The sequence below is a fragment of the Haemaphysalis longicornis genome, unplaced genomic scaffold, assembly GCF_048455015.1.
Source record: "Haemaphysalis longicornis isolate Haplotype H1 unplaced genomic scaffold, Haemaphysalis longicornis Haplotype H1 scaffold_7, whole genome shotgun sequence".
NCBI classification, from domain to species: Eukaryota; Metazoa; Arthropoda; class Arachnida; order Ixodida; family Ixodidae; genus Haemaphysalis; species Haemaphysalis longicornis.
The window spans coordinates 162740145-162767873 of NW_027526422.1; the positions used below are offsets into that span (position 1 = coordinate 162740145).

The following is a 27729-nucleotide window of genomic DNA, read 5'->3' on the forward strand; positions in this document are numbered from 1 at the left end:
TACTCCTGCGCGTTTTTTCCAGCCTTATTGGCTCACGGTTGGACTACGGGAGTGCCGTCTATGGGTCCGCCTGTAAAACTGCTCTGAAAATGTTGGATCTAGTGCTGCACTTGGGTCTCCGTCTTGCATGTGGAGCGTTCCGGACGAGTCCCATTGAAAGCCTGTATGCAGAGTGTGATAGGTGGAGCCTTGAACACAAGCATTTTTATACTTCATTGCTGTATGCTATTAAGGCGACTTCTATAAAAAAAAACACCCATGTAGTTTTATCATAAGCAACACCTCATCCTATCCGTTTTTTGTAGCACGGCCATCAATACCCACTCCTTTCTCTATCCGAGTGAGAGCCCTCGCTGAAGAACTAGGGTTTTCATTTGAGGAGAGCATGAAGTCTTCTATTGCTGACCTCCTTTCGCCTTGGGAGAGGTCAGCAATATTGTGTGATATTTCTTTTAAACATATCAACAAGCGAAATGCGCCTAGAGAACTTATACTACAGCACTTTTTTCAGCTACAACACAAATACCCCCACACCACTTTCTTTACCGATGCTTCGAAGTCTTATTCAGCCGTCGCATGCGCTGCACACGGCCCCAACTTTACCAGTACGAAGACGTTACACAGAAATAGCAGCATTTTTACGGCAGAACCGCATGGTATCTTATTAGCAGTACAACACATTACACAAACTAGAACAGAACACTCCATTATCTTTACAGACTCTCTAAGTGTGGTAACAGCATTACATTGCTTCAGACCTACAAAAAACATTGTCCTGCAGCTTTAATCAAAGCCTTAACCTTTGCTCAGCACTCAAAACTGAAAATAATTGTTTGCTAGGTTCCAGGTCACAGTGGCATTCTGGGGAACGAAATCGCTGACCAGAGTGGCGCTGTAGCTGCTCTCCGCAGTAGCATAGATGTACCATGCGTTCCCTACCTCGGCCTGAAGCCACTGCTACGGACAGCCTTGCGCAAATCTTGGCAGCAAACATGGGACACACAAACAGAGAACAAACGCTACACTATAAAGCCACACTTAGGTAGATACATAACAGACAAACAAGACCGACACACGGAAGTAACCTTAGCCAGGCTACGGATAGGCCACACTTATGTAACACATTCACACTTGCTCACTGGGTCTCCGAGACCCGTGTGCAGCAGGTGTGGAGATGGCCTATCCATAGTTCACATACTTATCACATGCAAGGCACTCCACACCACCCGATGCAAACACTTTCCAGAAATCTACAGACAACAAATCCCACTCCACCCATCGTACTTCTTAGGCGATGAACCAATGTTTACTGTAAAACGTGTTTTTAAGTATTTATCAGAAGTTCAATTTCTGAAACTCATATCATATCATGCATAATCACTACCTGGCCCTCTACACCAGCCATCTCCATTGTCTTTATTTGATCTTACCTCTGTTGCTATTCAATTTTAGTATACACGTTTAATCTGTTGTAGCTAACCATATGTGTTTGGCGCTCTTTTCCCCAGCTGGCCTTGCGCCATTAAAATGCAACTATCATCTGCAGAATACCCTTTGATGGCCATGCCATCACTTCACGCCCCGGCACCAAGATCCTGGGCCTGCATCTCCAGGCAAGCACCAAGCGTGGCGTATCCTTGCAGCGCCTCAAACACAGCATCAATCAAATCATGCACATCATCAAGCGAGTTGCCACAAAGAAGCAAGGCCTCAAGGAATCTGACACGTTTCGATTAAATTCAAGCTTTTGTCCTCTCGAGAGTCACTTACGTCAACCCCTGTCTTACTAACGGCGATGAGGACATAAAGATACCTTAAATAATGATTAGAAAGGCGATTGAGCAGGCTCTTCGTCTTCCCATGAGTGCGTCCACGGAGAGGCTGCGTAGCACGGGGCTCCACAATACAGTGGAACAGGTCGGTAGAGGGCCAGCTTTCTAACCAGAAGTTACGACTGAGCATAACTGGTCGCCGCATCCTTAACTAGATTGGCCGAGAATGTCACACCGCTTGATGTACTGCTGGAATTTTCAGGACAAGAACTATAGATGCTTAGAAACACGAACCCGTCACACGACGAGGATCGCCGACAAACACAGGCTCAAGAGCTCAACAGCACACTCGGGGGGGGGGATCATGCAGTTATCTACATAGACGCCTTAAAACATCGAGGGCAGCGGTACGGCATCATCGTGGCGTTCTCGAGAACTAACCACCTTCACCTTACCCTGACCTTTGCCGAGAACAACAAACTACCCTACGGCTCATACAATCCAGCTCGTTCCCACACCCGACGCGTCTTCACTAATGTACCCGAATCACTACAACGCTGAATGTATATTTTGCTTTGAAGTAGAAACACTCCGCTACATAATCGCGGTGTGCAAATTTAGCCGTCAGAACCCTCCGCTCTTTCCGTAAACTACCCAACAACAGCAATAGCAGATGCTGCTGTACAGCCCCTTTCTGCCTTCCCAGCATTAGCTGGTGGACAGAGCACAGGTGGCGCGAACTGCATATGGGCTCCAGTGAAGAAGGAACCACTATCCTGGGCAGCGATCTAGGCCATTCAGAAATCCGAAAAGAAGTATTTTCTCCTCGTCTTCCTACTCCTCCACCTCCTTCGTTTCTGCAGCCGATATCAACACCTCGGTTCCCGGCGGCAGCGACGGAGAAGTCAGATTGTCTAACACCTGGTTTGAGCTCCCTTTTATTTAATAAAAAAAATTCCACTCATGCCCTTCACCAATGCAACTCAACAAACCACCGTTCTTGCATCATGCATTGATTTAACCTTACCAAGAATATCTCTTTGAAGTAATAAAGCGTGTGGGTAAGTGCATTGCACTTCCCTCTGGTTTCCGTAATGTAGAGAGACGTGAGTGAATTTAAGTGAAGTCGCATAGGTAATCGTTTTGGGTGCCGGTTACCGCTTTGCTTTCCAATTACTTTCACAGGGTGGATGGCGCGAGTTTTTTTAATCGTGCGTCTCCCATTTTCTCAACTATTTCTTCTGGCTCCTCGAGAAGTTTCTTTTACTACTTATATATATATATATATATATATATATATACGCAAACACGCTCCCCAACTGTTATACTGGAGCCACGGTTGAATACTGGTGCCAGACAGGGTTGAAGCTACATTAATAGAAAAGCAGCTAGATATGGGATGCCTTAATACCCTTATAACCAGAAGCATATTCGTAAGAAAATTCAATACTATGTTATGACCTAGGGGCTTGTGACGCTGTTGCTTTAATTTAGGATCAACACTAGTTTAGGGATTACAAAGACAAATCACAATCTTTTCATGTGGGTTAAAAGTGCGATCCAAAAGATAACGTAAGCGCGGAAACCAAGTTAAAGCGCTGTGATGCACCGCAAAAAGGTGGGGCACTGCCTAACTGCTGGCGCACGAAGCGTGAACAAAAAACATGCAGCAGCTGAGGACCCGTTCAGTTGTTGTACCGTTAGAGTGTCTCACGGGACTATTGCTAACAAGTACGCCACCGAGCGTAGCACTTTTAACGGTTAGAAATTAGAAACTTTTTAGACTTATGTAAAATCAAAGCAATTTTTGAACATTCCTTGCGATTTAAAGAACCAGCATAGCTTTTCCGCATCTTCGCGAGTTCGCTGGAATGCATCACAATCGCTAACATAAGAAGCACTACGAATATGCACCCCCACAAGCACACGCATGGACATGCACCCACATGCACGCACGCGCACACATAGGCGAAAGGTCTACTCGGTCAGGGTTCGTTACCCGAGAAAGCTGCCATTTTGAAGGCCATTCGAAGAGATGGGTACTGATTTCAAATTACTAGAAATATGGTTCGAGAAGTTTGCAAGTTTGGGCGATTTTTGTGAACTAGGGCAAAGTATTGTTTTTGCAGAATCTTTACTAAGAACCACCAGCAAACTAGTATAATATATATAATAGTCTCATACCAATATCCTTTATATATTTTCGAGTGTCAATTTTCGCGCACATCCGGTTGAAATAGTTACAAGACACTGGTTTTTTCAGCACAAAATTCAAATATGCTACTGTTGCAGGTACAAAGAGCACTTTAAAAAGATTTACAGGAAATTTCCTGTTGTGTCTATGCACCTGGTACTGAAAGATAATAACAAATTTACAGGTTTTGAGGAAATGTTTCGGAGTCCCATACATTCACGCGACAGAAATGAAAGAGTAAGGATGATGGAAACGACAATCCTGCTTGTGACAGTGCGCAGTCGCGTATCTGTGTGTGCGCCGCCAACGCAAACGACTGCAGTTGTGACTTGTTTAATGGACAACGAAACGGAAAATTTTCAAAAAGTTTCAAAATAACACGCATTTTCCTTATAAAGCAAAAGTTGAGTACCCTCACTGATGCCCTTACGCAGAAATCCGCAGTGCAGGACAGCCGACTTTCTCTGACGACACTGATGAGTAATCGTGGGAGAAGTGAAAGAAAATACGGTTCCTGTGGCCGGAATCGAACCTGGGTACCTCAAGTAAGAAGCCGGCGTCTATGCGATTGATTCATTTTGACATGTTTGAAGCGCACGCCAAGCATCAGCTACAGATTCGCGCAGTACACCCCAAACCCCAATTTTAGTCTTATGGAGTGTACCTCCCAGAGTACTGTGGGTATTCTAGAGAAGTGGTGTGCACTCTAGACTAGCACATGCTCTCATTGTGGGATTGGTCCAATTAAGAATCCATCCCGACAAAGCTTGGCCTTCAAACAACGTCGTCGCTAGACGTATGTGTGCATGATTTTTTTTATTAAGAAGAGCGTCAGTTGCTATGCGGAGACCTGCCCATGCACGTGTTGTTGCTGTGGGGGTGAGTGGTTGCCCACACTTGTGTCTACGTAGGTGCGTGTGTGGGCATTTCGGCATGAGTCCACGTGTCGGTATTAGCCTTTTACTCTAGCATAAGCTGCTCTGGCGTGTTCAAGGACACGTTACGTGGAACTCTGGCTCTGTGAGTTCTGAGTATAATTGCATGTCTAACGTCGTGCGGTAAGAAGTATTGCCGTGACAGCTGAGATAACATTCTTACACCCAGTACTAAGCGGAGTCCATGCAACATAGTCAAACTGTCCTTTGGCTGTCCAACTTGGCATGTAAGCAAGCGTGTGTTACCAACCTTGATAGCAACAATCCGCAATGTTTACGACTTTGTTTACGCGCACAATGTTTATCGTCCGCTTTTTTTGAAGGCCATCCGAAATTTAGTGTTAAACTTGTCACGTGCTTGCGAAACATGAAAATCAAATTAAGTAGGACTGCAATGTCATATATGGCGTGCCGAGCCCATCCTGAGTCAGACGTTGCGGCCGACAGCAGAACGCCACAAACGCAACCCACTATGCATCTGCTGAAGTACTTGCCCATCACTTTGTGCCTGTTTTTCTGCGGTCCTAGTGCTTTGCGAGCAGGCAGTGGGCCTAACAAGCTCCAACGTGACCTTCCTGACGCTTTCAAGGTAAATATTTGCAATTTCAGAGCTGTCAGATATGCCTAGTTAACGGTTAAACGAATGTGCAAGACGTGCGGGTAAAATGCAAAGTTGATGCTGGTTCTATGGGCAAGCATTAGCGGGCTCGTAAATACTGAACTAAAAAAAAACCTCAATATAGCAACATGCCCTGCGTCTCAATGATGTTAAAGCCAAACGTCCAAAAATACCGCAATGTGAGCAGTAGTAGTAGCGCGAGAAGTATAACGATGTCATCAGGACAGTGCAAATATTTTTTTGCACGAATGACGTATAAAAAGACAAGTTACTGACATGGTTGCACTGTCCACATCCGTTTACCGTCACGACGGGAAGACCAACGTTGAAGGGTGAACTGAAGTCCACCCGTTGGTCACTGCCTAGCTGGGCCTTAAGATTTCTTAACAGTACTTGTGATCACAGGCAATGGGGGATAGTGACCATTATTGCGGAAGAGTTACCCTTGTAAAGTTTGATCTCTATCTTCAGCGAACGGCATAGTGTGTACTCTTGAATGTACGCTGCGCAAAGAAGCAACTGCCGGTAAGTAACAAATTCACCGCAAGCGCGTCTGTAGCGGTGAAATGGCCCATGAAATAGGCCACGGTGCAATGAGAATTAGGTAGAGTACTTAAATTTAAAAAAATAGGAAAAATTAGGGATTGGGTAGGAATGAAACCCAATGTTTCCAGATTGCGTGTCAAGCGCTATTTCCTGCCTTCTGTTGGAAGAGCTACGCGGGGGAGTGGTACATTCATTGTCTCGGTGAGCTAAGCAATCAATATCACGCAACCCGCGTTTTGCCCTTAATTTGGCTTGAAGAGCGCTAAATACGTTAGGAAGGTTGTTAAAGGTGGCCTGCAGCGTAACAGTACGCCAAATCAGCCCTGTTAGAAAGTAGCCGCCCGCCTGAGAAAAAGACAACACCAGCATGGCGAAAATGGCGAAGTGGTAACGAAAAAAGGCATCCCGTGGTTGAGGAGTATCCTTGCAGGTGTTGCAGGGCTTTTTCACAAGTGAAGAAGTCACACTGGACACGCAAAATAACTGCCCAGGGTGGCATCTTTGCAATGAAAAGGCACTCGCCTCCAAGTAGCTGCGGCGTACCTTTGCGACACCCGAAAAGTAACCTGTGCCCCTCAGTTAACGAAACGTTTTCCCGCGCGTCCGCACCAACGTCTAGACGTAGCTCCAATATTTTTATTTCGCTTGTATCATCCAAACCGATGTAGCCGTATAGAAAAAAAATAAAGTAATTTGGGGTTCAAAGAAGTCCCAGAACCTACTTGCGATTTCTGGTTACATTAGGTACGTACATAGTCAATTGGCGGGCTGTTGTTTTCGAGGGTATCATTTGTGGTTGCCTTTAACCAGGAGAAAACCATCACCCTTACGTTTCTCACAACGCACCCTGAACGTCGCTGTCATTACCTCCTCCTCATTACTCGGACGGGAACCGACTCCTCAAAATTCTGAAAGTGTATAATGGACTCGTAGGTAAGGTCATGCCCACGGCACACGGCACAGCGGCCGCACGTCAGGGACCGTGTACAGTGGTTGACGGCTCGATGGCCCAGCAGCGGTTGTGAGCCGGTGTTTCCCCGAACCGCGCTTTCTGGCCCAGCGCGTCACCAGATCCACGCACGGGCCAGCAGACAGACTTCGGTAACCGGCCCAGCGGCCGACGGCTCTCCCGCAACAGCAGCCGTTGAGACCCTGGCTTCATGCTCCAAGCGATCACACGGCCGCGCTCATTCGCCCAGCGCGTCAAATGCGTCCGCTGAACTCTTGTCGATTCGATTCTTCTGCACGCTCCGCGCGCTCCTCGGCCCTGTTCTTTCTCCTTCACGGGCGCCTCATCACAAAGTTATCATGTGTCACTCAAGGAAAACATGTGTGACCAGCTAGATATTAATAGATATTCAGCAGAGAGTATGAGAAGGGCGTGTAGGCAACATGGGTATCAAACTGTTTTAGTTGTCTTGAGAAGTTTAAAAATCCGCAAAAAATATAAATTCCTGCCGTAAAACCACTCAGGAGCGCCCGTAGAGCAAGGCCAAGCAGCGAAAAGCTGTAGTGTTTCTTACACGTGAGCAGCACGTGCTGATCACGTGCTGCGCCTGGTAATGATGATGATTGAAGACACTTGCAGTGAATGAAGAACTCCCCCCTGCACATTCATTCGTGGAAGATTAAACATTTGAAGAAAAGATTGAAAGATACATTGGCGAGGCCTTAAAAACGACTTCTCATCTGATTGCTTGACATGGCAAAGTTTGGAGGGGCCACGATGCGCATGCCTGGATTCAGTGATGTTCCGTAGTGGGCAGCAAGATTCACATTTCCAGGTTCAGAAATTTCGTATTTGTAGCATTTTTGTCAGCCGGTATATCAACAATTCCCTGCAAATTTCCCTGCTATGAATTTTCTCATTGCAGCTTACAGATCTTTACGCGCAGTCCTCTTCAGTTTTCGGGTATTGGCAAGAGCCACGTATGTCTGCTTTTTGTAGCCTGTCGGACACAGCCGCCGTGTGAGAATCAGTTTCAGCGTGAGCTGAATTTCCCTACCCCTGCTGCTCAGTAGCATTTGAACATACATTTCGCGTTTTATCCCGTATAGCGTTCTTACTTTGTGCGCTAAAGCTCGAAGTTAAAACTGCCCGTATAAAAAAAGAAAAAAAACATTGTTGGTTAATTGAAATATTAGCTCAGCACATGAACAGCTGGCGCCATTTCTTGTTGACAGGACGGGGAATAAGCCGTACCTAAAGTACTTGTTTGTATATTGCGCTGGAATACATGTAAACAGGCGTCAATTCCGTGCTTCTATCTTCGCTAGCTGTTTTCTTATAAATTATTCTTTTCTATGTGCTCTCTGCTGTTTTATGAACTAGACCGGAAGTGGTTTTAGGTATCTCACCGCCATTTTCAATTTCTTCTTTAACTTTCCACCGGTAATATTTCGTTTTGTATGTAGCTTATAAAAGACCACCTGTTATGGTATATAAAAGGTAAAGAAAGTGAAAATAATTTAATTGATGCTTGTTATTCACAAAAAATACCCCTAACTTGGGAATTACTCGAATTTTAGATATATTCAATAGCTTGCAGGAATTGTAAAATGCTCTCTACGGAGGGGGCCAAGTAGCCGGACTTTGCAACTAACTAGGATATTTGCCATGGGATAATATGAAATGAAGTTATAGAGAAAAAACCAAAGAAAACCGAAAAAATGCGTCGTTTTTATTTGCATTTCTTGAAATAAATCATGATTACACAAAAACTGACCATCTGTTTCTAAAAATCATAGTTCATTGCACAGAATGGTAGTAAAGAGAAAAGTCGGCAAAGTTTCGTTGTAAACAAAATATTCATTTCGAAGTCACAACTGTTCGCGAAAGAAGAAGAATGTGCGAAAAATCATGTTTTCAGAAAAACAAAAATAAAGTGTTTCGATGCATGCTTTAACCAGATAATCTAGTCCGGGACCTTTAAAATTCACTAGCTTCATAGCTGAAGCTCTCCTTAGCTGCCGCGACCTCTTTGGCGTTTGTTTCCGCCCGTATATTTTGCGGAGGTGTTCTTTCTCACCATTGATTGGTGCTTAGCCTGCTTCACTCGATACTGCTCAATGATGTTATCTGATACGGGAGTGTGGTGGCCAGGTTCAGTGTCTGATTCCCTCAGAATATCTGCTGCATTTTTTTTGTCAACGTTAGAATGTCCCACAGCCCCATATATACCAAAAAGTAGTATGGGTCGGCTCGTGTGAACGTCTCGGGCAGCCCAGGCCACTTATTCGTTGAAAAGTTTAGCGGTTAATTTCTTCGGTTGGCAACACTGGAAACGACCACCGACATGGCCGATGCGCCACGGACACGGCGCAGCTTGTGCTACTGCGACCGCTCGCCGAAGAAAAAAAGACACCGGCCTTCGTCATCTGCTCCGTCCCAATCCGATTCTAAACTGTGGCGCCAACAGAGATGTTATTATTCGCACTCACAGTGAACTCGACGCACTACTGTGTGTTCGGCGAAGCGTTCGAAGAAACACAGTCATGTGTTTCACGGTCGTGCTTAGCTGGACAAGTGCCGCCATCCCGCGGAGCCCGACGTAACGAGTGACGGCGCACCACGGCCGGACTGGAGCAGCGGCGAGCGCGCACTATGAAAGTGCGCGCCCGCCGCTCCTCCAGCCCGGCCGTGGGCGCACTCACACGGTTGCATAGAGGAGAAGAGGGGTGCCTGATCTGCGGGCCGTGCGCACAACGTCGCCTAGCAACAGACGCTTGGCCACAGATATGGCGGTGCACACTTGGCTGCCTGCATGCATTCCACGCAAATAAATACCGAGGATAATAAATCTACAATCCTACTATCTTGCCGCAAAGGTTCCCGCAGCGACTCCACAATAGCTCTCGAAGTGCACAAACTTGGCTGCACTAACCGATACATTCAAGTCCACGTGATCTTGGATTGGAGCATTCACTGTGTACCGATTGTCACAAAACTTTCACTTTCGGTGCCTCTTACCATGGACTTGGCTACGCCTTTTCATTAAAACGTCCAGCCTATGTAATTACTGCTTCTGCTAATAAGAATTCCTAAACATTAGGAGCCTGCCCGCATTCACAGCAGGAGCATAAAGCCTGCGCAAAATAAACAACAGAGGCGCTTGCGGAGTGATGCATCCGCTTACAGATATTTAAACAATATTTTAAAAAAAGGAATGGTCAAAAATTGTGTTTCAATAAACTATTACGTATCAGACTAAAGGACACAAGAAAACGTTGCTGCGTTATCTGTTTCAGTTACTACACCACTTTAGTTTCGGTTTCAGAACCCTTACCAGCGGTTAGAAAATTGGCTATATCTTTCGGGCTAACTAAGATAAGAACACTTTTTTTCTGCAGAAAATTATAGAATGTGTGGGGGGCGCTGGAAATATGAGAAAAAAAATTGAATTTTTACAAAAACACCTCTTTTCGAAGGTGGTGACATAGCGTAAATGCTTGTGGCTTGCGGTGAAGCAACTGGGCATATTTTAACGAGAAGTGTGAGTGATTTGATTGTAGGGTTTAGCGTGCCGACGCAACGCAAGCGATGAGAGGCGCCGTGGTGGACGCCTCCAGAATTATTCTGACCACATCGGGAACTTTACGTGCGCCGAAATCACCAACACACGGGCGTTTTCACTTTTCGCTTCCATCAGAACAGCGGCCGCCTTGGCCGGGAACGAAACCGCGTCCTCGTGCTAAGCAATACAACGACTCAGCCACTGAGCCACCGCGGCGGGTTCCCGTGAGGTGGGAAGGAAACTGCTTAGAAGAAAACAAAGTAATAAATGGTGCGAAGTTCAGTATTTTTTTTTTTTTGCTCCACGGCTCCTAAAATTGTCTGCATCTTTGAAGACTCCCGTTTTTCTTTTTGGCCGAAATTATTGGCGAAAATTCCACGAAAAAGGTAAACATTCCCTGCGCGGAACATCACTGCCTGGATCCAGTTTTGGAATACAACGCCACTTTCCTAACACGAACTTCTCACACCGCGACCACGCTTTGTAACCATGTAAGCTCAGCTGTCATGTCTATAGAGATGCGTCGCCCAGGAGCGACCCGCATCTTTGGAGCCCTTTTTTAAAGCAAAGCTTCCTGCCTCTGCCAGCCAACGGTTCTTTCTGGGCGAACGGGACAATAAACTCCCAAGGCGGCGGAGGCGGCGGCGGTGAGGGAGAGGGAGGGGTGGTTTTAACTGACGGAGCACACTGTATATGGCGCGCCGAATGTATTTCAGGGTTCCCAGCGCGGAAGTGCCTCTTTTCCGGCGGATGAGTTCGCGGTACGACTTTGTCGTCTGCTTTAGTGACGACTGTTTTGGTTTTTTTGGCGCAGCTTCGCGTCTATTGCGTGCTTCCTTTACAGGGCTTGATTAACGTGTTTGACAGCACCTCCTGGGTAACCCGCACCCAACGGAATTAAGTGGTCGTACGGCCAAGATACCTTAAAGATTGGTTTGAAGGGCAGGAAAACAAAAAATACAGACCCCTTACAGACATCTGGCCGCCAGAGGAACGCTACCTTTGACTCACTGCTTGCCACAAATGGGACTGTTTTCTGAATTAGTGAATACCAATTCGTTTGGGTTTTCAGAGGTATAACAAAAGGCGCAAGGAGAAAGTGGTTCTAATAAATAGCGCGTATAGAAGTTCCCTCAGGCTTCTCGCAGTTCCGAGACTTACGAAATTAACTACTTTATATCGGTATAAATGGGAATGACTAATCTCACATGCCGAATTGTTTCGTTGTCTGAGTTTGTGTCGCGCGGTGGTGTGGCCCCTGGATCGCACGTCAGGATGGCTAGCTTCCGCTGTCTCATCCCTCGAAAGACGCCCCTGTCTGTTTTCGTTCTCCCGACTCACGGCCGCCTACAGCGAAGGTGTCCGCTGGTCTAGACCGACCGTGGCCTCACATTGCTGCTGCGGTCGGGACGCCGCCCCGCGAATTCCAGATAACGGCTAGCAGAATCTCTGGTGCCACTCTTTGTAGAGCCACGTGTGAATTTAAGTGACGTCGTATAAGACATTGTCGTGGTTGTCGTTTAGGGCTTTACTTTCCAAACTCCTTCACAGCGTTGATCAGATATATTTTGACGAAAGGGTGAGCCATGGCTCAGTGAAAGTGAGCTGCGGTTTTAGTCCCTTTTCGCCCGCTCAGTTATCCTTGTCGAACTGAGCAAGCCATAGAGTTCAACCCCCATGGGGCTGATTGTGTGACGTAGACCAATGATTTTCCAACTAGGCTGAACTTGAGGCTTGGCGGTTGTTATGTGCGCTTGGCTTCAAAGTGTTCCGCACCATCAGTTTCAATATGGGCGTCGAAAGCGTCCAGAGTTCGTTCCTGGGCGGAATTGCTGTTAGCGCCCAATTACACTGGCTGCAGTTATCAAATACTGCTCGGCTGGAATGAAATGGACAAGGACGGCAGCAGCATCGCCGTGTAGCCCTTACAGTAGAACTAGTCATGTTCTAGGCCATTCGTGAAACCGGACGCGAACTCGAGATTCTGCACAAGGTACACGGTACGAGCACGCTGTTTCATCCTATTCCCGTTGATGACCACGCTTTCTACAACAACATGAGCGGGGAAGGGGCTAAACAACATAAAAAAACCTTCACCAGCAGTATCTGTACAGCCGTCTAATTTTTCTTCAGAAAACAATACCGCTGGAGCTTCGTCCTGTGGTGGGCCACCACCAAGTTGACCGTGGTCAGCACCTTGTTATGCTAGAAAGCGGCAAAACAAGTGGGAGGTAGGTTACTTTCACGGAACAATTCAGGTTATGGAACTGTCATCTGCTGGGCTGCCCTTTTCCGCCGGTAATTTGCTGCCTGTAATTATTGGCCTGAACAAGGGGCCCGGACGATTAGTCTCACCACGAGTGACCATGCGTACTTGCGGAATACAGTGCAGCCGCCCTGCTTCAGCCACCCGCCATTGCCGAATCGCACACAAAAAAAAAAACGCTTCCCCTTCTAATCAGTTTGCGGACTCTTAGCGGCCTAATTGGCCTAATCGTCGGCTCCGCTACGCTCTGTCGGGTGTAGGAATTACAAATATCTTCTCGTGTGATAGAACAAGTTTTGTAAACTTCAATATAAAATTACCAGAAAGAACAGTCTCTTTTCACGATTAATAATTTAAACACTAATGAACAATCTGATAGCTTTTGGTTTCCAAAGACAAAATTCACAATCTTCCCGTAGGGGAACCCTGAGTAGTATGCGAAGCAGCCATGGGGTCGACTCAAGTTCCCATAAGTTTTAAGTTTGATCGCTAAGCTGCGGGAGGAGAATGAGGGAGGGGAGCGCGCGTGCGCGTCATTTATACCGCGGAGCTACAGTGGCGCCCCCTGCGGAGTATGTAGCGCCTACCGTCGCGTCTATTACCCTTAGCTGCTTCGCATTATCGCGCGCAGAGCCGTAAGTGTTGCCATTTGTTGCGCAATCATAGAGAGGAGAGGAGCAGCTTCGGAGAGGAGAGCAGGAATGCCGGAGAGGAGAGGAGGAATGCCTCGCTTACTACTCAGGGTTCCCCTACGGGAAGCTGACGACGGTGGTTGAACGCGAAGCTATCTCGCGATGGATTCTTTGGTAGGCAAATCCCTAAAGGCATCCTGCCACAATCGTCATAAGCGGTGCCTGGCCAGGTATGCGCAGGGCGGGGGGGGTGGTACTCCGGGTTCCCCTACGGAAAGATGACGACGATGGTTGAACGCGAAGCTATTTCGTGATGGATGCCGTGGTTTGGCAATCCCTAGGGGCATCCTGCCACAATCATCATCAGCGGTGCCTGGCCAGGCATGTGCTGTGGGGGTGTGGTACTCAGGGTTCCCCTACGGGAAGATGACAACGGTGGTAGAACTCGAAGCTATCTCGTTTTTGGTTGGCCAATCCCTAGGGACATGCTGCCACAATCATCGTCAGCGGTGCCTGGCCAGGCATGCGCAGTGGGGGCGTGGACGCCGAGCAACGGCACCCACACAACGGCGGAGAGAACAGGCTCGACCATGAGCTGCTTCGCATCTAAAATTACGTTGAGTCAAGTCAGGATAACGGCTGGGTCAAGCCAGGTTCGAAAATCACGCATCCTCCAGGCATGGCTGCCTCCTTGGGGGATGAAGCCGTTTTCTGTCGGCTCGCATCGACACTCGTGCCAGTGTCCTCTCTGGCGTACATTAGTATGAACCTGTAAGCAGCGACCCACTGCAGAGCCAACCATGGAGCAAGAAGAGCCAACTAAGTTGAAGAGCCGGGTCAAATGAGCCGGTTCTCTTGTGCGAGTTTTGCGCCTTCTATTATCGGCGCGCGAAAGCAACTACTCTGCCGGGCCATGTGGGGCCGGGCCATGTGCGGCCCGGATCATTTGATCGTTCATCGGCTGCTTTTTGCAATGAGGAGTCAGTGGTCCTATATTAACGACACAGACACTTGCAGTGTTCCAAACATTTTTGCGTGGAATATAATCCCATACAAAATAAAATTTATGGCCGGTAATGAAGTAATGCCATCACCAAAACGTATTTTGTTACAGGGCATGCGAATTTATTCAAAACGAAGCCTCATTTCTTGTACGCACTGGATGACAAAAATAACGTTCCCTATTGCGTTATTAGGCTTAATTGAGGCGACAACACGATTCACTTCCGCCTGAAGAGTTTGGGGTTTACAGTGGTGATGTTCAGCTGTCGTTGCTAACGCCAGCAGTTTCGGCCCTGAAGCACGAGAACCACGGCCCTCAGGAGTCGTTTGTTAGCGTTCGGGTACTCCACCAAGCCGCAGCTGTTGTTTTCAAATGCGCTAAACGTACTATTTGTTTTACAGACGTCACCACTGTAGCGCGCGATTTGGGTGCATTGATGGACGCAAAACTACTTTTCAACTCACACGTGAACCATCTGAGGAACTCCTGTCTCCGAACACTTGGCATGATTTTCCCTCCCGAGCCACCAGTGAATTCACGAACCCATCATGCTTCGCATCCCTTTACCGCGGCCTAATTTTCCCGAAGCTAGACTTTGCAAGCGCAATCTGGAATTGTTTAGGTGTTTCGTCGTCTCTTCGACTAGAAAGGATTCAGAAGCGCTTCATCAGAACCGTATTTTATCGATACTCACCAGTGAGCAACTATCTGCACGTTGAGGTGCTCAGGCTCCTGAACCTTGATGAGCTATGTATCAGGCGTTCCAGGCGTGACCTGATTTTTCTTTTTAAGTGCATTCATTCTAATTTTGACTGCCCTTGCCTTGCGAGCTCTTTTCTCCTGCAAGTGCCAAGAAGGCCACTGCGGCCGCATGGCTGCTTTCATGTTGACAAACTTCTGAGCTTGGTACCAGCTAACCGATGTCAACATGCCTTTAACTGTCTTTTTTTTATCTGCCATTGGCATTTTTTGCAAGGACATGGTTCTTTTTAAACGCTCTATGAAAAAATTTTCATCTTGAATGCACATGTTCTATAGCGCGGTCGCACATGCACTTCTCCCTCTGTTCTTGTGAGTCGGAGCGAAGAGAATCATCACGATTGTGCTCGTATTTGTCGTTTAGTGTACACACAATCTCCGTGCTCTTGTTGCTCAGAAAATGTCTTCGTCTCTTTGATAACTCTCCTTCTTTGTGTATATATACCCATATAATTGTACTGTTACTTTCCTTTTCATATACTGTCTTTTGTACGACTTATATGTCTGTATTCTATGCATCACCCGAGAAGGCCATTGCGCTGTTGGTGAGCATTTCAAATAAATGAATAAATAAAATTCCTTATGGCCGATATCAGCCACGCAGGGCTCACACCTTAAACACCGCCACCGAACGGAGGCTGCATGCGGCGAAGCAGTCGCGAATCTGGGGGCCTAAAGCGAGATCTTTGGGGATACAACCTCTGGGCTACCGCAGCCAATAGTCGGCGAACGTCAACCCGTCAATCCACACTTCATTGTTTTTCCCTTTTTTGAGGCTGTGTTCCGTTGATGGGTGGCGCACATTTTCGCTGACGTGCCACATGTGTTGCTCATGCAATGTAAGAAAGTATCTCCTCTAGAGTGAAGCAGCTTTAAAATTTTCAGAAATATCCTATAACTCTGGGAGCAATTCAGAATTTTCTAAATATCATGTGGTAGCGGATTGAGCAAAATTATTTATTGATTGGTTGACCTATTGATTGATTGATTTGTTGATTGACTGATTTATTGTAGTGTTTAATGTGTCGGTGCTTCACGGGCGATGAGATGCGCCGTAGTGGAGGGCTCTGGAATAATTTCAACCACCTGGAAATCTATAACTTTCGCAGCAATCTAGAACACAGTAGCGTTTTTGCTTTTCGCTTCCCTCAGAAAAGCAGCCGCCGCGGCCGGGAATCAAAACCGTGTCATCGTGTTCAGCAGCGCAACGCCCCAGCCACTGAGCCATTGTAGCGGGTGAATTGATTGAAATGTATAACTATAGAAAACACACGTTTTTAATTACAAGCTTTTGAGCAAATGTTTGGAAAGGCAGCTGAATGGCACTGCTAGGAACCTTGATAAAAAACAAGCAAACGAGGCAGACGAACCGTGCTGTTCGTTTTTGAATATAGAAGAATGAAAGATCAAGATTTCTTTGAACGCTTACTCATTGTTCGAAACTTTGAACATCTTAGGAGTTTTTGCACTCCTGTGTATCGCCGCCAAATTTGTTTGAAGTCTAAAATTGAGACCCAGTGGTGGACAGCCACCGCAGTTTCACCCCTATTCGTGGACGACAACCTAAATGTTGCAATATTATCGTGTATAAATAAATGCAGTAAAGTTAGAGAAAACCAGCACTTCGCAACCTTCTTTTTTAGTCATGGTAGTATATGCTTGCCTTCACACAAAGATTGTCCGCGTAAACGTGGACGCTTTCTGACTTACGTTACTATTTTTTCTCCACATGAGCAGTTGGTGCATTGTAGAGTTGACTAGGTGCTCATTTTTTTCTAACGTGTTTCGTCTTTCCTAACATTTCTATTTTTAAGGCTTACGAAGCTTTTCCTTACGCCGTTGCCATAACTGACAGCAACAACGACACCATTTTTGAATGCCTCGCGGCGGTACGTACTGAATTTGACTACGACGCAAAAACGGCCACGTATGTCTGGTTCGTCAGCGATGGCCCCGAGAAATCAAGGTAAGCATCCGAGATTCTCAGTGCACATAGGCTACTTGACGATTACCGAGAAATCACTAATGCCACATTTTAAAACACCGAAACTTTCGCCATCGGTTTCTACTCAAACTTTAAAAGAACTGATTTATTTATTACCTGCAAGAACACCAGGAACATCAGCATAACTAATATTTTTATTATCATTTGGCAAGCCTCCGAATATTTCTAATAAGAGTAATAGCTCAATAACAAAAGCCCATGTAGTTGATATAGTTCCCTTTGTACAACACTACTTAGCTCTGTTATACAATCCTTGCACAATTAAAGAGAGATCGAATAATCTTTACTACCAGCATTAGGTTAGCGTGGGTTCATTGGTTCAGGACTGAAAAAAAGACTCCCGCTTCAACGGTCCTTTACAATAGCCGAAGCTGGGAGTGCGGATCGGAGCGGGGCAGTTGCTTCTCGCACTTCTTAGAAAAGGGTACGGGCTTTTAGCAGTCTTCGTGTCTGCCGACACTTCCGTACCCAGTAGAGTAAGGTGCTGGGGATATCACAGAATCTATACAGAGGACTGCGTAGGGCATAGGAACCGGAATTTAGTGAGGTGAGAAAAGTATTTTTTTAACAGTTCTCCTGGTTTTTCGTGAAAATTGGCTCGAAGGGGGATGGGTGTCCTTTTCAATCTAAAATAATGGTATGTTTCTGTAATCAAGCAAAGGCTGCGCCGTCTCTACACAAGACCATGAGATTGCCTGGAGGGATATATCTCGGGAGTGTTGGTGGCGGTAATGTTGCTCGCAAGTGTAGAGGAGAAATGTGCAATATATTGTCATGAAGGTTTTGCTGTAGAGTATTACGATAACAAGGCCAGCCCAAGACTGGATTGCGTACGTTTACGCCATTTTTCGCAGTAAAAAAAACCTTCGCAACTGACGGTCACGTCTTGATCTATCAATAAAAAAAACTCTTTAAAATCTGAATCTTCATTAAACCAAAGCGAAGACTAGAGAAAAGACAACCAGAGCATTGTCCGGGTGTTAATGTAGGTGATATCATACAGATTAAATCTCGCCAAACTAAGAAACAAGACACTATTCAGAACCCTTAAGCACTGTCAATGACATGCGGCAAAAGCACACTAACTTTGGAGTTCAGAAGATCTTGTGCATGCGTATATATACTTCTTGATTAACAATCCCGTAAACACCCTTTAGATATGCAGACACATAGATCGTAAATCAATGAACAAAACAAAATTTTGAGCAGTTTAACGTTGCTGAATCGAAACTTACTTTTTAGAACCACTCTGTTTAAATAGGCTCTGGATGTATTGTTGTAGTCTAAATAGGCTTTTGAAGTATTGTTAATCGTAGTACTAGAAATTTTTATTTCCTTCCAGCTTTTAAAATGAACTGCTGCTCACCGTGCTTACCGATGAAACTCATTTTTGTTCTGCACAGAATAGAAGTAGAAGTGGAAATGTGGGGATGTAGTTTTTCAGCATCTGGTTTTATGAAACGCCAATTTTTTAGTCGTTTACGCTTAAAATAGTTCACCCACGACATTTGTGTACAACGATTTGCATTTATGCATGCCTGAAAGAATCTCCTCTTCAGCAGCAAAGCACGACGAATTCCACCAGTCTTTGCGTGCTCTTTCTGGTGCAATTTTTGAAATCCGCTTTGGTCTATCATGAAAGAAAATCTGCTTACCTAACCGTGTCTTGACAACATAAATTTGTTTAGGAAAAGGCCCATATCTGCATTAACGGCTACGCATCTAAAACATTGACTATAATAAAAGTACACCATTGGCGCAGCTTATTCAGAAAGCATGGCTAGAAGGCCTAAATGTCATCTTTGCCGGTAGAAATACCTGTAAAAATAACTACACATAGTTTATAAGGACGATCTTAAGGCACCGCTAGATACGTCACACGAATACAGAAAGGGAAACCGGTACAGTTAAGGCACGTGTTGCTAGTAAGCCAAAATTCAATTACCAGAAAACGTTTAGCCCTTACAATAACCACCTATTGTACACTGTGCAGTGAGTTTTCTTTTTTTTTTGCAGAAACCTCTACCCCTTTTACTACACGGAAGGCGCAACACTAGATGCGGCCAACTACATTGTTGGGAAAGGTACATATCGAAGCTGTTTGAGCACTTTCGGTGCTTCAATGAAGTATTGTATAAGCCTTGCAGGCTGGAATAAATTTTACCACGTTTTACAATGTTTTCTGAGCGCACAGTGCCTGAAATATCATCAGGAATTTCACATCTGTACACTGTAATATTTGTTCTAGGCCTGCTCAATTTTGCTCAAACTAGTGAAGGGTACCTGAACAACCTTTCTTGAGCGGGTTCCGTTGAAACCACAGTGTAATTTTAAACACTGCTCATAGGGTGCATGAATTCTAAGTTTTATGGAATACGAAGTAAAACACGCACCCCACTAAGATCTACACACTGAACATTTCACTTCTTTCCATTAGGCGGGAACCGTGTAAAGTGTATTGCGAATTCAACATCGAACCTTGTCGAAATCTCGATGCTTTCTAGAAAAGCACTGGGTTAATCAATATTAAAAAGTGCCAGTGAGCAAGAACCAATTATTTTAAGGAAGTATTCGCCATCGACTCCAATGAAAGCACGTGTCCTCCCTATTTGCAACCACGACCACAATGCCGCTTTGCACATCCGATGGGGTGCGGCTTCATAGCTATACAAATCTGACTTGAAGCTACTTTACACACCAAAAGACAAGTCAAGCAAACGTTTATTCCATTCGGTGAAGAAGAAAGATAACACAAGGTGGAGGGATAATGTTGCAACTTAAACCGCAGCTGCACAGGTGCCACGCAACGGGTTTTATCATATCGCCAGGTTAATGGTGTAGATAAGCCTACTCCGGCCGTAACTTCTCACGTTGTTTGTACTGTCGCTCGAACATGGCTTACTAGCTCTTTAGAGTGCGTTTCTAAACCACGTGGTCATTCCAGAGATGCTACTCAATATTTCGTGCCTCCTTTAGCCTATCAGAGTTACCCGGACAAGACTGTATGCTTATTCAAAATGGGTGATCAGCCAGTAGCCAGGTTTCAGCCCCACCAGAAGAATACAACGGAGCGTAGGAGAGAAGAGCATCTATACCTGAAATGTGAAATCGAGATGAGTGAGAATTTTATTCCACGTAACAATAAAGGCAGATGCGTTTTTATATGTTAATCTTCGTATAAAAAAGCTCCTACAGATGAAGGACAGAGGGAAGAAGATACAGGATAGGCGCTGTATTCCTGCTGGTACTTTTTGTTTGAGGAAACAGAAAAATATATTCTACATGTGCACTCGGGCTGTGCTGAAGGAAGCATCCGAATGTCACAAATAACCAGCTTAAACGCACATGAACAGTGGGTTTAGTTCGGGCGCATTAGAGATTCCTTTTTTAGTAATTGTCAACCTACAATACCTGACGCAGCATCAGGCTTTCTTAATGCTTGCATGCGATGTCGTATGTTCTAGTCCTTTCTTGTACTGGAATATTTGCTAATAAGCACTATACTGGATGTGTAACCAGCGCCGTTTTTTCTTTTGTAGTTTCAAAAATCTCTTGTTGATTTGTTGTTTATTCAAGTCAAAGTTCTTCCTTGATCGCTACCGACGGCAGTTCCCGACGCATGGCGATTGCTTGGAAGGCTTAAATAATCAATTTCTGCAGCGCGAGCTCTTAACGAATAAGATTTTACGCACGTAACTCGCATTCGCAGATATGGAGCAAGAAAGCTGTCGCACAAAAGAAATATCAAGCTCTCGTCTCGTGTACAGCCTCAGTAGCGTTGTAATATACGTTGCGCCCTACCGTATCTTAGTCGCCCGCTGAGCGTCCTTCTTAAAGACGATAGTGTTTCTTGGGTTACTTCACGAAAATTTTTTCTGCTTATTTACATTTTTCTGTCTGCCTGTCTTTCCCTCGATTCAGTCATCTGGCCAAAAGTAAAGGAATTTTTGATATTGAAGGTTGAAGAGACGAGACCTTAACGAAGCACCAAGTAAACCCGTCACACTTGCCACGATTGTTGAGCAAAACGAAAACTGTAACTTGACATGGAATAATCACAATAACCATATCTTTGCGTCTGCTAACCGTTCGCTTGTATTCCTTAAACGTAACCTCAGACATGCTCCCGCGCTTTTACGAAAGTTAGCATATATTACGCTAATACGCCCTAAACTAGAATAGGCGGCAGTCATTTGGGACCCTCATCAGGCATATCTAATAATTGACTTGGAAGCCTTACAAAACCATGCTGTCCGCTTCATCTTCTCTGATTACTCACCCTATACAAGCGTAACCGAATTAAAAATCGTGCTGAACTCGAAATCTTATCGCATCGTCGCATCATATCTCGCTTAACATTATTTCATAAACTGTACTACCATGCATGCCTTCTCAACGAATTTATCTCTGAACCTGCCGCCATTTTTCCGCGTCAAAATCATTCATCCAAAATCAAACGCATCACATGTCGAACCGTTGCTTTTGCCGAGTCATTTGTTCCTCACACCAGAATAGACTGGAATAATCTACCATCAAACATTGTTACTAAACCGAATACCACGAAATTTACTAATGCTTTGAGCAAAAATATCAATGTATAATATGTATCTTTTCACTGCCTCATTTCATTCAGTTCTTGCGTTGTCAGATGACATGTGGTAATATAACATGTGGTTATAATCTGTGTAGTTTCTTCTAGGTACTGTACCAATAGCTGTTCTTATTGTTCTACCGACTTTTTTCTATTTGTTTGCACTCTAGCAAAGTTAATTATTTCTGCCGTTTTTCAGTTCTTGCGTTTATTTTGTTCTTGCTCTAGTTTATGTGACACCTGTGTAAACCCCCCTACCCTATGTAATACCCTCCCCAGAGGGCCTGTAGGGTTTTTTTATATAAAAAATAAATAAAAAATATTTGAGGCAGAACATCAATGCACAATTGCTACTCGAAGTGTTGGTTTGATTTTAGATACATTTGTGCGTCACATTGGCGAGAAATAAAAAAATACGCATTGAAAACAATAATTTCCCAAAAAAATTCAAAAATTGCTCGCACGAGGTAGGACCATGAGGCCGTACTCAAGTTTCTACGTTAGCAAAAAGTTCCAGTAGATTGCGCGAACACTGTAAGTTGCAAAATCGTTTAGATTTAAAAATCTTCCTTTGTATTTACCGCGAAAGAATCTAAATTGGGGAAGGTTGATAGGTTGGCATAAGAGAGAAGAGAGACATTTATGTGGCACACGCGGCCTCACACTGTCGTCTTTCGACGACATTTGCAGCGATGTGCTCGGCTACGCGGTAATTGTTACTTCGTTTTTTTTTATTGCACTACACCACACTTTTCCACTGAACTGGACTGTCAGCAAAGATCACTTTAAGCTTCTGTGACGTTTTTTTGCTTTAGCCGTTAACTCCGTTGATGTCGTGCGTACATCGCGGCCACTTATATATTACATCCCCTGCATATTTTCTGTACAGATTGGTTCCCTCGTAATTCGCATCTGAAAAAAAAAAGTGTTAGATTTCCAGTTTCTGTTTGCCGTAAAATATATAGGAATAAATAAATTTAATTTGAAAGCTCTGCTACTTTAACAAGACCCGTTGTCGATTGCAGTGTTTAGAGTTATCGCGGTAAACTTATAATTTCAGTGGTTGTCAATAACTTTGGACCACCCAGTTTTTTCTAATAAAGGAAACGCGCTTCCGGCGCCCTGTGCATATTACGTCGTCCATCACGAACAAGTGGCGCGATACTGCAACGCCTGCTTCTGTACAGACTTCTTTGTTTTTTAAAGGTTTCTGGCCTCGGGTATACCTGCTTGGCCAACAATACCCACAGCCTCGCTAAGCAATAAAACTAGCGTTTCTTAACATTTGCGCAGACGGCGAGCCTCAGGTGGAGTACGTTCGTTACAGCGACTACAAGGACTGCCTTATATCGGAAGCATCGTACTTTGGAGAACGTGAGTAACGTGAACCAACCTTCAAACCATGATGTTCTGTTCTCTGAAGATTATTATTTGGCCAAATAACGCACAATTGACCAAAGGACCAACTAATAAAAATAGAGAGAAAAGGATTTTTTATAAAACATATCCTGTAAACTTTGCGCCCTTCAAAGGGAAAAAAATATTCCATTGCGCACCAAACGTGAGCGCAGCTGGCTCTAAAGCGCCCGTCATATTGAGTAACCTGTTATGTCCAGTGTCCTGAATATAATATAAATCATCGATGTCATTCCGACCCGCGGTTGAGTCGATTTTACTCCAACAGCGTCAGGAATTACCCATGGCCTGCCTTCACTGGGTTCACTTCCCGGGTAATAGCAGAAATGTTAGTTAACGTTGCTAAGTGTAAAATGAAAAGACAGAATTTATAGCAGAGACATGAATAAGAAATTGACTGCTTCCCTTAATTTCAAAACTGTCGCGTCGTCGTAACGACATCATATCTGTCGCACGGTTGAGACATCACTAAAACAACAGGGGAACTCGCGAATACTGAGGCACCCTCTCGTTATATCAACTTGCATGAAGATACCCGAGATTGGCATTATTCCCAATATTTTGGTGATTTTTTCCAACTTCGCTGTTCTTAAGATAACGACACCTCTTGCTAGAACATGCAAGTGATGACGATAATGATGATGTCCTCAAACATTTTGGCAAGTACCCACAAGGGGGTATTGGCCAGAGCTAAATTTGCCGTTGAAATACGTGGGGACCTCCAAATACTAAATTGTTTCCGGAAAGAGGCCGTAAAAAAACTTAGCGGTCAATAAAACCCAAAATTTCTATTAATTAGCACCTTCAAGAATTCACACGACATGAAGCAAAAAAAATTTAAATGCAAATATATAAATTTTTGGAAACCCCAAATTTGATGCGCCAATAGATAATATAAGTGGAACCAAAAAAGACAACTACAAACGGTCAATTGGGTCCTTGAAAAGCAGCTGTCTAGATGTCTAGAAACGGCGGCAGTCGAGACAAAAATGTTCGATTGTTTCAGGGATCTGGCACCGCACACATAGTTCCGTAGGTGAAAGACCTGATCTGAACAGATAGAAATTAAGCCCTGGAATCCTGCAGCACAGCTCGGTGAAGATCACGTCGCATAGCCGAGAAGCACAAAAATGAACATTCCACCCGAACTCTAAATTTTGATACCCTTCAAAACATAAAAGTGAGTCTGAACGAGTAGCATCTAAATACCAATATCGTTTAATCTTGAAGATACAAAAAAGAGCCGGATTAGGTATTCCGAATTGGACGGGAGCTGTGACATTGAGATTAGCATAATGTTCCGCTAGCCCGTTGCAGTAATGAGACACTACTTTTTCATATTATCTTCTTTCTTTGTTAGCGAAAGAACCTATATTCTATTTGTCATGAGTGTGGTTTTATTTCGTGTGCCATATTCAACAGTTTTTGCAGCTCGTTAGAGGACACCTTCTGGTTTTTGCAATTCAGCTTTCGAAACACATGCAAGGCCCGTCATCTCTTACTTAAATTTAACATTCTTCAAATCCTACTTGAAAAAGAAAATATTGTACACAAGCTACCTACCCGCCAGACTAGTTGTACCATGCAACAAAAAAAATATCAAAATACGTGCAAAATCGCGTGTTATTAAAGCAGGCAGAAAAAGTGATATTGGCTCTGGACCAACACTAGTTTAATCACATTTTCGCGTCTCAAACAGTTTATAATTACCCCTACGGCCCTGATGGGGCTCTTTACGTCATTAAGATGCTGAAATTACCGCAATCGATTGAGACTAGAAGTTGTGGCACCATCATTGACCCTGTCCCGCATGATGATAATGTGAGCACGGGGAAATCGCATGGATAGCTTGGGGGCGAAAACAATCACTGGGATGGCAAAAATATCTCAGAATTAACACGTACAAGCATGCGTTTGCTCGTTCGCTCAGAACAACAGGAAATTACCTATTACGGCAAGGAACAAATCATTGGAGTCCTACGTGCAAGTGGAAGACTTTTCATCAGGCAGTTTCAAATATAAAGAAACTGCCTTTCCGCCCTCTGCAACAAACATATTAGCATAATACGACAATTCCCCGGTGCCTATTGTTTATCACGAGTGAATAGTTTGAGCATACTCTTTCTGACGGCCATAGTAGAGAACAGCTGTAAAAAGTTGTGTATACCAGCATTGGGGATTTATTTTTACATTCAGGTTTCTTTAAGGCATATAGTGGGTCGGCGCTGTCATGCGACCTATAGTAGGGTCAAAAAGAGTCTCAAAAACCCCCAAAAGTACCATATTTTCTTATTTGTAATCATTGTTAACAGAAGCAACAAAACGTATTTACAGTGTCTCGATATTCAAGAGAACGAAACGCCGCAGAGCAGCGGCTGAACAAGCTGTTTTGTTGATTCCACCTGGCAGGCGCCACTACCACCTCGTCGGGAATTTCACTTCTCCTATCTTCATCTTCTCGGAACATCTGAACGGCGTCTTCGTACTCTCCTATTTCTCCATAAAAATATGTTAAACACTTATTTGGTTCCGCCGGAAGTGGGGCCACCTCATTATTTTTTCATAAATTGTCCATAGAGAACACACATTACCACACGTGTATAAGTAATACTTACAATCCACTCTTTCATGTTTGCGTACATCACAGTATTTTTGTCGCTGCTGTCAACCATTCTTGTAGTATAGAAACGGTGCGAAGAAAGAAGGCAAAGGAGCATATAAAAACAAACGCAGGACGACACGCTCCTAGCGACAAGAAACGTTTTAGAAATGGCGCGAAAAGAGAAGGCGAAGGAGAATATAAAATACTCAAGACGACACGCTCCCAGCGACAAGAAACGTATTTGAGAAACACAAATATAAAGTGTGAAAGGCCCCTATAACCCAACCTGATTTCCGACACCGGCACAAAACAAAAATATCAACGTACAAAAAGTGCAAATAAATAAATATACCCACTATCAGGTGCACAGTTCACTATTTTTGCACGTGTCGCCTCATAGCGACCAATCAGGGTCCTGTAGACTGAGAAACTTTTATTTTGCCTTGTTCAGTCCACTCATTTCTTCAGAATCTCAATCTTCTGTTGAGGTTTATGTTTTTCTTCTCATCTTGTCCACCCACAACCGTCACGCTACTCGAGGGATCCCCTTTGGCGCGGCTCTCCAATTCACGTGCCTTGTCATGATTGTCCTTCATTTTGTTTATTCGCGAAAGAATGTCATCTACCCAAGTCCATTTTGTGGCCCAGAGTGTTCCTACTGCATTTTTAGTGTCGCATTTAATTCTTCCGTCCCATGACTCTTTCAACTGTCTAATATAGGCTTAGAAGTTCATACTACTAATCCGATTTTTCTACCAAAAAGAGCCGGGAAAGTGCGCATTGTTTGCAAAGGGAAGTTTTTATAGCGAAGACAAACTATATTGGTTGTCAGTGCTTCCGGATTTCACCTTGCCCGGGTAGGAACGCGTCGAATTGCCTGTGCCATGTTATGGGTACAATTATTTTCATTTCTTTCCATCTTCCATTAGTCGTGTGAATGGCTGTTTATGGTACTACTGTCAATTCTTTGATATTTCATGCGGACAACTAGCTTTGTACCTGGAGAATAAGCATTGATAAAAAAAGAAAACAGTATAATAAGCATATTTCCGAAAGAAACGTTGCACAGACAGTGTTATTCTTCAAATTTGGACGATTACAATGCACAGACGTTGAGGTAAACGAGGTCACCACTTTTTTCCTTGCCAGCAAGAGATAACGCTAAAACAATTCCACCGGTAAGTTACTGAATACGCGGTACGTAAGGAATTTCTTCAATAAAAGTTTTGGCAATGTCATAATACTCATCACTAAAAGGTGTGCGAAGGACATACTTTATATCCCCTTTAGAGCGCCGCGCTTAGGCGCCCGGTACACGGGTTTAACCGCTGCGGAGGCATCCCCGTAACCGCGCGAGCGACGAGCCAGTACAAAAGGCGGAAAGCGGGGGAGCGGAGACCTGCCAAAGTGTGAGCGGGAGGGCGGCCACGCTGCTTAGGCGTTCTCTCTCAGAGTGTCAGCACAGAATGTTTTACTAGCTCCCTCTCACACTTTCGCCATGGGTCGCAGCCTCCCCTGTTTGTGGCTCATCCGAACCACCTCAGATTTGTGCGGGAGGTTCAAACACAATTTTCAACAACATGCTCCGCGGCAGTGAAGCGGTTCGAGATAACGGCAAGGTTGCGTGAGCAGCTACCGCGCCGCCGTGCGGTAGCTGCTCACGCAATGTCTTCCTGAGACACACCAGGTGTGCGCCCTGACAGAGGAGACTGCAGTTCGTGCTGAGCACAAACTCCGGAACATGGAGTATCGTAATCATCATGCGATTTTTTTTCTCCTTGTTTAGTCTACGCCTAATCAACCATTTCGGTTGGCAGCTTGATGAACCAATGCTTTTGAAATAATTTAATTCGTTTCTTTTAGTTGAAGGAATTA

The 27729-nt window shown here is 44.7% G+C and overlaps 1 protein-coding gene across 2 annotated transcripts in view; it reads left to right on the forward strand.

Moving 5' to 3' along the window:
* Positions 1-5314: 5314 nt before the first annotated feature.
* The window catches only part of LOC144147178 (uncharacterized), a 321111-nt gene continuing 298696 nt past the window's right edge, over positions 5315-27729 (forward strand). Inside the window, exons 1-4 of one of the 2 annotated variants that reach the window (XM_077679249.1) lie at positions 5316-5490; positions 17055-17206; positions 19262-19329; positions 23130-23210. In XM_077679249.1, coding sequence (XP_077535375.1) covers positions 5374-5490; positions 17055-17206; positions 19262-19329; positions 23130-23210 — 418 coding nt within the window. In that variant the 5' untranslated portion in view covers positions 5316-5373. Of the gene's footprint in view, positions 5491-17054; positions 17207-19261; positions 19330-23129; positions 23211-27729 lie in introns of both variants that reach the window. The other variant, XM_077679248.1, reaches the window with a different exon arrangement.